Source organism: Berghia stephanieae, chromosome 4 (genome assembly GCF_034508935.2).
Source record: "Berghia stephanieae isolate SIO BIC M18660-M18661 chromosome 4, UCSD_Bste_1.3, whole genome shotgun sequence".
Classification (NCBI taxonomy): Eukaryota; Metazoa; Mollusca; class Gastropoda; order Nudibranchia; family Aeolidiidae; genus Berghia; species Berghia stephanieae.
The window spans coordinates 76,247,300-76,259,898 of NC_088363.1; the positions used below are offsets into that span (position 1 = coordinate 76,247,300).

Below are 12,599 nucleotides of genomic sequence, written 5' to 3' on the forward strand. Positions count from 1 at the left end.
TTTCTGTGTTATGGTGTTGCCTCTATACAGACTGGTGAGCCTCGAAAAGATTATTATTGACTAAATGTGATTAAGATAATACCATCATACACGTATCCATTCCGAGCATAAGATATTTAAATTTTAAGGAATATTTTATAAGTTGTAAATATCCTTTCAACCATACAATTTATAACACCAACAATGTTACTTAACCACAACATACAGAGGATGATGATAAAATCTTGGCTCGAAGGTCGTAACATTCCCTTGCCTGGGGTGACGCTGGATCGCAGCCTTACCTATCGGGTGCATCTCGAAGGGGTTGCCCGGAAGATAGAGAAGCGGAATAGTCTTCTGAGGAAGCTGGCGGGATCGACTTGGGGCGCTAGCCAAGCGCTCCTGAGAACGTCCGCCTTGGCACTATGCTATTCCACCGCGGAGTATTGCGCTCCAGTGTGGGGTAGAAGCAGAAACGTTGAGAAGGTGGATGTAAAACTTCGCAAGTCGATGCACATAGTGTCAGGAACGCTAGCAACAACCCCTAAAGAATGGGGCCCGATAATGGCAGCGATCCAGCCCCCCGATGTCCGGAAGGAGACGATTACGGGAAACTGGCTGAGTAAGATCAAAGAGAGAGGGAATGGGGATACCCTCTCATGCGCATAATGGACGGTGCCCCCGTTTCGAGCCGAAATAAGTCCCGGCAACCCTTGTACGCAGAATCCCTGACTACGGACAGAGCTGCACATACGAGATGGAAGTAGGTTTGGACGAATTCAATCCCTCGTGGGGGCGGGGACCTACACTCCTCTGAGCTTGGTGAGAAGTTGCCAAGCTTTGATACCAGTAAGAGGAGACATTGGGTGGCTGCGAATCGGCTTCGGTCGAGGAGCTGCCTAACGGCAAGTGCGTTACATCGGTGGGGTCTTACTACCTGTCCAATATGTCCACGCTGTGGGCAAGAACCCGAGACGGCAGAGCATCTAGTCGAAAGGTGTGTTGTGACGATGCTACCCGGCGGGTTCGCGACGGTGCACGAATGCGGACCGGACTTTGCTGATTGGGTCGATCGTCATAACATAGTAGTGTGAACCATAAGAGACTGCTGCCTTCTACCAGAACGTCTTGATTGGTGAAAACGTGTAGTTATACAACTTATTGTTAGACTTGTGAATTTTAAATAAATTGCAAAATAGAGAAGAAAATAAAAGATTAAATTATGCTTCCTTATTGTGTAATTCTAATATAATTTCACTGTAATCAAATAAATCTGATGATAAAATAAAGGCGTGTTAGGGAGAGGATAGTGAAGGAGAGAAAATTATGAGATGATAAAAAAAAAAAGAGTGTTTTAAGAATGCTATATTTATAAACAAATATAGAAAATATATTAAAAAGTCCCGAAAACACCATCTGCTCCCATTCCTTTCTCATATCCTGCCGACCATCATCATATAGATAGAACGAAGTTGACGTCACTCATGTCTTTGTTATTGTTTTTTTTTTTTTTTTGCCATCCATGTTTGTGAGTAATTCGATAGCGTTGATTTTTACATGGACGTATCCCTGATTCATTATAAATATTGAAACACACCTGAAGAACAAAAAGTCGGGATTCAACATTCATGAACATCGGCTATGACGGCAACATTGTCTGAGATGCTGCAAAAAGCGGGAAATTAAGAGCACTTCAGCAATCAATAATAGGTGTATGAACAATCCGATGTTATACACATAGCAGCAATAAAAATCCAATTGAAAATGATAATCAACCGTAGGTATAGGCTAGAACTAATCTAAATAAGAAAATATTTTATTAGATTTTATGAAAGTGGTTGGTGAATATAAACAAGGTCAGCAAGTGCAGCAGGGATTATGTTATTTTGTTTACATCAGCAGCATCGGTGACAGCTACCAGCTACAGTTAGGAGATGGGCAAACGTTGTTCACACAGGCGAAGGTAGAAAACATGGAGCGAGGACACATTTACTTGGTACCATTTTTGGGTTACCTCTTCTTAAGGTTGTAATTTAAATTATGGCCTTTAAGGCTGCAAAGCAGGTTGTGTTTACTGTACCCAATAGATTTTAAAAATTGTTTTTAGAATATGGTATTTTGTATCGTTTAACGCATTTTTTGAACTACAGGATCTGGTGAAACTTTATACTTAATATATTATTCTTTTTTACTGAGTCCCGTCTTCTTTTTGTCACGTGATAATCTATAATTAGAACAAGGAAGACAAATCAAAACATTCGGAGGAAAATGATTCTTCTCAACTTTTCGGAATCTCTCCAACGCCTTTCTAAAATATGGGGACATTCTGAGTAAATGCGCCGTCAGTGCTTTATTACACTTGTGCTTAAATTATTTCCCCCCAAAAAATTTGAGTTCGTCATTGCTTTTTTCTTTACTCTAGTGTTTTTGTTAGTTGTCAGTTCAGTTTTAGTTTTGTACACCGTTCGTTCAAATACAGCGTGGACTACTGCTGACTACTGACCACGGAAGATGATATTGGTACCTTAAACCAAAATTATGTGGAATTGGAACAGCAGTGACCCACTGCTGAAGTTGGACTCGGGGTCCGAGCATTGGTAAAGGAGTGAGGTCCCTGCCGCCATCTTGCTTTGTTTGCATTCACAGTTGAGTCACTGAGACCAAGGCTTAAAGATCTTAGTAGTGTTCCCAAGGCTAAAAATTAGCCAAATTTTTTTTCTTCTGTTCCCTGAATTCTTTCTATTTCTAGCAACTAAAAATGTAGCCCATTTTTTAAAAAGATGTTGCCATTCATTTATCATTTTCAAATGTGTCATTTTAGTAATCCAAAATGATGATGATAATAATAATAAGAAATAATAATAATTTTACGTTAATAAACCCGATACCATTATGACAGATGATGATGCAGTTTGTCCAAAAAACAAAAGAAAGAAAAAAGGAAAACCAAAACAAGATGAATCAATCACTTACCTTTGAATTGTTAGACTAGCATAGAAGTAGAAGTAGAAGGCAAAAGCGTTGAAATCACATTATTTCATTTAAGGTATTTTACCATAAATGTTACAATTTTTTTAAGGAAAAGGTTTTTCGGACCCGAGTCTGATACTTATCCCTTTGTTGGTCGATTCCATTATTTATTAGGAGCAACCAAGGTGGCAACTCCGTGTAAAGAAAGCAAGATGGTGGTAGGGATCTCGCTCCTTTACCTAGTCCCAGTAGTACTGCAAATAGTGATTTCCTTGATTCAAAGTAGTACTGCGAATAATGATTTCCTCTATTCGCAGTAGTTACTGCGAATAGTAGATAAGTTGTTTTCGTTTTTCGCAGTAGTACTGCGAATTGTAGATAGCGTCCGTATTCGTTATTCGCAGTAGTACTGCAACTAGTACCTGGATATATCATTGATTTCAGTAGCCTTCGAGCCTAGAGCTTTATTGTATAGAGGATTGGCCCAAAATATAAATAAACTACATTATTATTATTATTTTTTAAATTTATTAATTTTTTTTTTTGTTTTTGTTTTTTTTTTTTGTTTAAATTACTATTATTATTTTGCATTTCGTTGACGATCACAATGCGTCTATTGTTATGTAGTGATGGTGGTGTTGATATGGTGGTTGTGATTGTAGTGGTGTTGTTGATTTAGTAGTAGTAGTAATGATGACTATATAAGGATAATGATGATGGTGTAATAGTTGTGGTAGTTACTGTAGTTTTGATAATGATATGGTAGCTGTGGGTGGTAGTGGTAGTATTGATGATGATGTCATGATGGTTGTGATTGTAGTGTCGGTGGTAGCAATGATGACGAGGAGGATGATGATGTAAAGGTGGTGGTGGTTGCTATAGTTTTGAGAGCAACTTGTGAAATGTTGTGAGTGGTCACCTAGGTTAGTGTGAATAGTTAAGGAGGTAGTGTGCAGGTATTTGAGAAGCAGATAAAGATGAGGGAAAGAAAGTGATAAAAATATAAGAAAATAACATTACACAAGTTTATAAAAAACGATTTCGAGAAAAGGAAAAGAAAATGTAAAATATAAAGAATCACACTTAGCATTTGATAAATGATGAATTGAAGTGTTAGGACAGTTCTGAAAGATACAAGAGAAAACAAAACAAGACAAATTTTCAAAAATGCTCAGGCTTATGCTAAAGAAATATAAGGGTGCTATGGGCGAGTGAGCCTCCTGAGTGTGTTGTATAGTCGTAGTAGTAGTAGCAGTAGTAGTAGCAGTAGTAGTAGTAGTAGTAGTAGTAGTAGTAGCAGTAGTAAGAGAGACAGAGGAAAGTCGATCTGTCATCTGCATTTTTTGCCAAATTGGGAACTAAAAGTTGCCCAAAAAATCCCCAAAATTTGCCAAGAAATTTGCCAAAAAGACCAAAATTTGCCAAAAAATTTGCCGAGGAGAACTAAGCGTTTCAGTAAAAATTAACACGCGATACAGAAAAAAAATATATATAAAAGACAATTTATTACATTTAAGGAGGCTACATTTATTACTTTACACAATAGCGTTGTTACAAAGATTTTAAAGGATCATTATCTGTAGAGAGTAGCTTCCCTGGTTTGGGTCCAGGCAAAGCTGCAACATTTCTCCAGTTTCGCACTTTTTTTTCGTTATTTTGTTTTCGCTTCTTTTTTTTTTCCCCAAAATTTGCCACGCGATTTGCCAATTTTCCCAAAATTTGCCACGATTTGCCAATTTTGGGAAATTTGCCAAAATTTGCGGATCGCCCTGATATTTGCGGCCGCAAAAAATGCAGGTGACAGGTCGATTCCAGATGAATATCATATTCCTACCAGGAAACAAAAATAAATACACGAAATTATTCTCTTTGCAGAACAGTTTTTGGGTAATTAAGATTTATTTCAATAAAGTTTGAAAAGAAGATAATTTTTTCTCCACTTCATATCATCATTTCAAATTTGTCAGCAGTATGCCATGGTTCTTTGGAGAGTGAAATTTGAAAGATAAAGAACCAAGTATGGTGGATATATATGTCAATGACAGTTCAGATTGGAACTTCGACAAATCTGGACTGGATAAGGCATTGGCTGATGATCAGAAAAGATGTGATACAGAGGAGCTGCAGGTGTCATGGTATCATGGGAAAATTTCACGATCAGATGCTGAAAAGACACTAAAAGAAGGTTAGTTGTACAGGGTAATTATAACCTTTAATATGAGGTGATATGGCTAAGAAAATTATGCAGTAATTAGTAATAGTAATAGGTACAGATTATAAACAAATATTTGCCTCTTTAACTTAAGGGTTTAGTTTTTAAAAAGTGACTTTAAGTTTGTTTACTTTTCCTTGATCTTTTCATTATGTCACCCACTACCTCAGTCTGGTATTATGTCAGGATGAACTAGCTGGTTTTAACCTATCTATATTAGGTTTAAGTTAAATTAATAAGCTTAGTGTGGAGACTTTGATAAGAATGGATGTGGTTGATTAATTGTTAAGGGGACGGTCATTTTTAAATATTAATATTTTAAGATAAAACATTGTTAATCTCCCGTTTATCTCAATAATGTCCACCTTATCATGATGATGTCCTTTTTATGTGCTTACTTTGTTTCATGAATATTGACATTTAAAAAAAAAGTTATGCTTTTGCCACAGTTTCATCCTATAGTATAGTCCACACAGCCAATTACATGTCTTTTTTGTACTGATAATCTTATTATTGTTTGTTACTTAGTAGTTATTCTCAGTCATAAGGTCTGTGGAACCAAAATTTGTTGCAGTTGCATTAGAAACATATTTTACTGCAATGAACTGTCCATCTCGCAGAGCCAGCTACCAACCAGTACTGGGTGGATAGAGGGGACTAGAAAAGCAATATTGACTGCCCCCGGCGTTGATTTTAGTACTTTATTTTAAAGACAAGCACTCTACCTATGAACTATCAGGACTCCCTTTTCATATTGTATACACTGTTAATTTATATTGATAGTCTTATTATTATATCACTCCTTATGCTCAATTAAACTTTTACCAAGGTCAAGTGGGTCAATGTGTGTAAAATGGTTGACCCAAAAAGACAGCTAGTTTACAATTATTGTCACTGACCATACTTTATTTCAGTAAAAAGAATTAATTATACACCCCTATGTAGAATTTCTCACTGTTGCTCAAAGTGCTTCTTAGCACTTTGTTTATCACCACGGCCGACCAAAAGGAAATCAATTTTCTGTTTCATGCATTACACGTTCCCTTTTTACTTGCTTTCTTACAATGTCCATTACTGAGGTGTTCATTTATGACAGAAGTGAGTTGGATGATTTACATTAAATGCATATTACACAATCACAATGCTTTTTACAAAGTTTGGTATTTTTGTTATTAAAATAGAACACAGATTTCATTATTCTCAGAATTTAAGGATCACCCAAAATAATTTTCTTAAGGATATATATAATATTTAATATATATATTATATATATATTATATATATTATATATATATATATATATTATTATATATATATTTACTTTTTTTTGGATTTTTTTTGTTAGTTTATTTGTTTATTTATTTTTCAGGTGTATTTTGAATATCTTTTCTTTATTATTGTCTGCAAAATTAAAAATACTTTATGTGTCTGTGTTTACTCCATATTTTGTTTTAAATCAGCAACCATTTGCAACCCAGAGGCTGATCTAAATGGAGTGTTTATGGTGAGGGACAGTACATCATCTGATGTGGATTACTCCCTCTCTTTGATCCATGACGAAAAGTGTTACCATTTCTACATCCACCGCCCTAAAGAAGGGTATTATTACATTGATGGAGGACCTTTGATTCATGGTAATTTAAGCAGTAATCATATAGTTAAACTTGGATGATCTAAGCTCAATCACAGTTTTGGCTTTATCAAAACTTGTAAAGGTAGTAGAATGGACTTTATTTAGATTATGTCATTGGCATCCAATCCATTTCCCTAATGTTGCAGCTTCAATACTGAAGATACACGCAATAGTTGAGAAGTGGGGAGTGGTGTTAGATTAACGCTCTGTATCACAATGATTGTGCCCATAGTGCAACATTTTACATTATAGCAATTTATGTGAAAGTGAGTCTCTACTTTTTTTTACCATTTAGAAAGTTTATTTCAGCACAGAGAATGATGTTAACATTTCTGTTTTGCCAATTCTTGGTTGAAAACTATGTTGATGTAATGGCCATGCCATATTATAACTTATCTATGTAATAATAAATCGAACAAGCTCTATCAGCGGTCTGATAGGATTGGTTGAAGAGAGGAAAAAAGGACTTGCCTGAATTCGATAACTTTTAGATATTTTGTACAATTGTTTTCACTCCATAGACTAGAATATGATTAAGCAAACAATATATAGCTAATTCTGTGAGTGTGTTTTTATATTACTGTCGTAATATTGGTCTGTTGGTCTACAGAACTGTGCTGATGTGTTGTTTATTTTCTTCATTTGGAATTGTCCTCAAAGAGAAAGTTTCATTTTGCTTTGATATTTTCTTAAATTGTATCGTTGCAGTACTTCTTTTAGCAGACGCATCACTTATTGGATTTAATCATTATATCCAGATTTTTTTTTAGAAGCTAAATTTGACCAAATTTGGATTTTACTTCCAAAATTGAATTTTTACATCAAAATTTTTGAGAAAAGTGAACAAAAAATAATTGAATTTTAACAAATAAATTGATATGTGATCAAATTGGATAACACTGCATCAATCTAATTGAATTGATAATTGGTGATGAATAATAATGGATCAATTATTCGTGTTTTACAAATACCAGGGGAGATTAGTTGAAGATGTTTATTGAAAGATGTAATTCGTCAATAAGGAAAAATACCTTAATTCAAAGGACTGTAGCAATTTGGGACAAACTAATTCCATTAATTGTTTTAAGAATGCCGTTGATAGGGAGCTTACTATTATAATATTTGACCAAGATATATTATAATGTTCCATGACTTTGGATATCATTTGCATTGTCTATATATAGTCCGTTTCAAAATTCATGATCATTTTCTTTGGCTTATATCTTTGAAACAGTCTGATAAATTTTGCTGTAATCTGATATGATATCTTAGATTGCACTGGACCCTACATATTATATTTTGCTCATTGGATCATAAAATAATAGATTTACTGTAATGAGAGATATTCAACACAATAAAAAAAAAGTGCAATGCCGCTTGTTGTACAGATTAAATTCGCATTCCACCCTTTTTCTCTTTTACTAAAAATTACTCACAGTATTGTGTGAGTAAGACAGGATGGGAATGGTGCATGTTGGTTTGTTTTGTGTTGAAATTGAGGTGGAGGGGTCGAGAATCCACTGTATGTTCACAATTGTTCACTCCGTGACACTAAATGAGCCTCATAACGTTTTATATGTGTGTTACTGTAAAATTCTAATGCTCTTGGTGGTCAAAATGAAAACACCGTAAATCATCAAAGGAATTATCGTTTGTATGACGACCATAAAAGATACATTATTCATCTTCAGGTTTCATTAGGTCTAGTTGTGAATCACAACTGAGATGATTCAACACTTTGGCCCGAGAACGCTATCCTGGCTATTGGACCTCTTCAATGTATGCGCAAGGACAAACAGGCTGCCAAGTGCATGGAGGAAAGCAAGAGTAGTCGCCCTACTGAAACCGGGGAAAGATCCAAAATCCAAGAAAAGCTATCGCCCGATCTCCCTCCTGTGCATCACATACAAGCTATTTGAGCGAATGGTTATGTCCCGCATGTCACCCAGTCTAGACGAACAACTGTCTCCAGACCAGGCTGGATTCCGACCAGGACGGTCAACATGTGGTCAACTTCTTAACCTTACACAATTCATAGAAGATGGGTTTGAGACAAAACAGGTCACTGGCACAGTCTTCGTCGACCTCACTGCAGCCTATGACACAGTGAATCACAAGATCCTACTCCTCAAAGTGGCTAAAATGATAAAGAATAAGAAAATTGTAAATATCATCCAGTCACTTCTCGAAAACAGGCGCTTCTTTGTTGAAATGGATGGCCGGAAGAGCAGGTGGCGCACCCAGAAGAATGGTCTTCCCCAAGGATCAGTGCTGGCTCCAACACTTTTCAACATATATACAAATGATCAGCCTGAGTTCCCAAATATCCGCCGATTCATATATGCTGATGACCTATGCCTCGCAACACAGGATGCGTCCTTCCAACCAATCGAGAGCAGACTGACAAATGCCCTAGACACCCTCACAAAGTACTACACTAAAAACTCGCTGAACGCCAACCCAGGGAAAACACAAGTGTGTGCATTTCACCTCAACAACCACCAAGCCCACACAAAACTTAACATCAAGTGGAATGGCCAGACATTAGAGTACAACTACCACCCAGTGTACCTCGGAGTGACGCTTGATCGGACTCTGTCCTTCAGAGAACACGTGAGGAAGACCAAGGCAAAAGTGTCCACGCGTAATGCCCTCCTTGGAAAGCTGGCAAACATGAACTGGGGAACTGACCCTAAAACTCTAAGGACCACAGCATTGGCCCTCAGCTACTCAACTGCGGAGTACTGCTCAGCTGTATGGGCCCGATCGTGCCATGCCTCCAAGCTAGACCCCGAGCTCAACAACGCCTGCCGGATCGTAACGGGCCAGCTGAGAGCAACACCATTACCACTGGTCTACCGTGCAGCAGGAATAGCCCCACCACACATCCGGAGGGAAACTCATGCCCAAATACAAAAATACAAACAGGAAATGGACCAGAGACACCCCCTTCATAACCACAATTGTCCCAAAAGCAGGCTCAAATCAAGGAATAGCTTCCTCACAGTAGAGAGCCTTCACCCAGATCACTCAGCATTCTTCCGCCTGGACAAATGGGTAGAATGGGACAAGACAGCAAACGATGCCCTCCAGCCCCCAACAGAAAAGCTCCCAGCAGGCACAGACCTCAAGAGAAAAGACTGGGTGGCGTTGAACAGAGCTAGAGCAAAGGTGGGAAACACCGCCACCAACCTCTTTAAATGGAAAATCTCACCGGGCACTGAATGCCCATGCGGTCACCCCAGACAGACCATGGACCACATCCTGTCCGAATGCTCACTGGGACCTCACTGCACCAATGCTGACCTGAGGGAATGCAACCAGACTGCCCGGGACTGGCTGACTCACTGGTGCGACAAGATATGATGATGATTAGGTCTAGTAAAATCTAAAACTAAGATGGAATGCAAAGATTCGTAATTATACATAAGTCGGTTTGAGATAAACATATAGAAATGTGGGATCATGTATTTTGAAACAGACTATAATTAAAAATCTTAAATGTAAAAAGTTGTCATGACAAATGAATGATGGCGGGGGAAATTGTACTGCTATTCTTGACTTTGATAAATTCTTTTTGTGTGTTAGATATTTGATAATTTGAAATAACAATGTGTACCAAAATTAACAATGAAAATTGGTTATGTAAATTGAAAAAATTGAATCGATGCATTTAAGTTACAAAGGGCATTTAAAGGGTTTTTAAGCCTATTAGCTCTTACACAGTACGATATTTTGGGTAAATACAGAGATTTTAAGAAAATAAAAAATTCAGATTTTTAAAAACTAGATACAGATATTTGTTTGTTGCCTTTGGCAGTTCTGCTTAGGCTGGAAGGTAATATTTTGATTGTTTTAATTTTTGGCTAGGTCTTGAGGAACTGATTAACCATTATTCAGAAGATGCAGACATGCTTCCTACTCGATTAACAAAGCTTTGCAAAGGTAGAGTTCCACCTGCCCATGCACGTAGAAATGGACCTACAAATATTCTACATAGAGCTGTTATAGAGAGTGAGTTATTTTTTTTGGTTATAATATGATGATTATTATTATTAGTCATTACAATTATAAACACATTTTCTATAGATCGTTCCAGGAACTAAACAAAAGCTCTATTTTGTGTTCAGAAACAGGAAGATAATTTTTTTTTTGGTCAGATTTGTAAATTCTCTGTTTCAGCTTTATTGTTTTTATATTTTCTCACTTATAATAATAATAATAATAATAATAATAATAATAATAATAATAATCATGGTGATGATGATGATTGTGGGGTGGTGTGGTGGGGGTGATGATCATGTTGATGATGATGACGACGATAATAATAATAGTAGTGATGATGGTGATGATTAAATAATAATAATAAAAATAATATTAATGTTTATCACCAAAGGAAGGACATACCTAGGGTGGCAGGGAGGCACTCATTACTAGCCAGACAATGCTCCCTGTCTCCGGTGTTATGCCCTGACTTTAGTGCATAGCAATTATAATGAGCATACGACTCGAGTCAATTTCTAAGTTAATTTTCCAATGACCCTCATGTCATAATGTTTCAAGATCTTAGTCGCTTCTACTGTTGGTTAATTTTGATGAAAAACTTTTAAGTTGGATCTCCATTATATTAATATCTTTTTGTATGCATCTTATGTCAAAATTCTTAAAGTTTCAGTTTTAATAAGATATGTGCAATGGTGTTGTATTGTGGCATTAATAACCTGAATAGATATTAAAATTAAAACTCCAAACTTTTTTCACATTGAATTTGGCACTTTAACTACGCAGGTATTTAGCGTCCATATTGCTTTGGTTGAAATAAATTATTCTACACTTTGAAATCAACCATTTCTATTTTATTTATAGAACAACAAGATATCATTGTGAGAATCTTAGACCACCCTCTTTGTCCTGACATTGATGCCAAAAATGATGAAGGTAAGTAAAAATTGATGCAAGTGATTCATTATAAGGTTGGAACTGAGATGTTATAAGTGTGAACACTTGCGTTGGAATTGTGGTTTTGTAGTGTTTAGATAAAATATTACACTGTCATGATCTGAGATGTGATTATTTTCAACATGAACATTGTGTATTAAATTGTCATCTGAATGGGGAATGCCTAGATCAAGTATGTAGCCAGCCTCCTGTGTTGGTGATTCAACACGTTGAACTAGATTGCAAGATTCGATTATATGAAGAAAGTCATAAATCATAAATATGAATACAGTTCACTCTGCTTAATCACACATCGGGTAATTGCTCACTCCGCTTATATGTTACACATTCCCGAAAAACAGATTTTTTTCTACATAATCGCTCCTCTTATTTGCACACCTTCTCCTTTATCGCTACATCTTGATTGGAAAAAAAGATATTAAAAAAATAAACAAATAATTTATGATCTTTACGTTACAATGGACAACAATATAACCATGAACGTTGAACTTATATCTCAGGAGCTACTGGACTCCGTTCAGTCACACAAAAACACAACTCCTGAAAAATGAAGATGGGGATGAGTCATCAGAGTGTGACACACCACTGCTGACAAACACCGAAAACATTGACATGCTGGACAAACTACGGCACTTTATCAAAGATGAATGCTTGACAAATGATCTACCAACATTGGCGAGATTGGAGTCAAGGGTTTATAAACAGCTTGCAAATAATAGAGAGCAATCAACATCTCACAATTGCTATTTTTACAATAAATAAAGTCACATTTTGTTGTTGATGAAACATGAAAAAGAAAAGGAAAAAACAAAAACCCACAAAAACAACAACAAAAAACCCAAAAAA

At 36.4% G+C, this 12,599-nt stretch overlaps 1 protein-coding gene across 7 annotated transcripts in view; it reads left to right on the forward strand.

The window, feature by feature from the left end:
• The first annotated feature begins 1,908 nt into the window (after positions 1 to 1,908).
• The window catches only part of LOC144971264 (tyrosine-protein kinase HTK16-like), a 34,905-nt gene continuing 24,214 nt past the window's right edge, over positions 1,909 to 12,599 (forward strand). The window contains exons 1-6 of one of the 7 annotated variants that reach the window (XM_078911870.1): positions 2,212 to 2,644; positions 2,879 to 2,984; positions 4,917 to 5,134; positions 6,622 to 6,795; positions 10,665 to 10,808; positions 11,661 to 11,732. In XM_078911870.1, the coding sequence (XP_078767996.1) occupies positions 4,969 to 5,134; positions 6,622 to 6,795; positions 10,665 to 10,808; positions 11,661 to 11,732 (556 nt within the window). In that variant the 5' untranslated portion in view covers positions 2,212 to 2,644; positions 2,879 to 2,984; positions 4,917 to 4,968. Of the gene's footprint in view, positions 2,005 to 2,190; positions 2,645 to 2,878; positions 2,985 to 4,916; positions 5,135 to 6,621; positions 6,796 to 10,664; positions 10,809 to 11,660; positions 11,733 to 12,599 lie in introns of those variants that run through there. The other 6 variants (XM_078911872.1, XM_078911869.1, XM_078911867.1 and 3 more) reach the window with 6 other exon arrangements.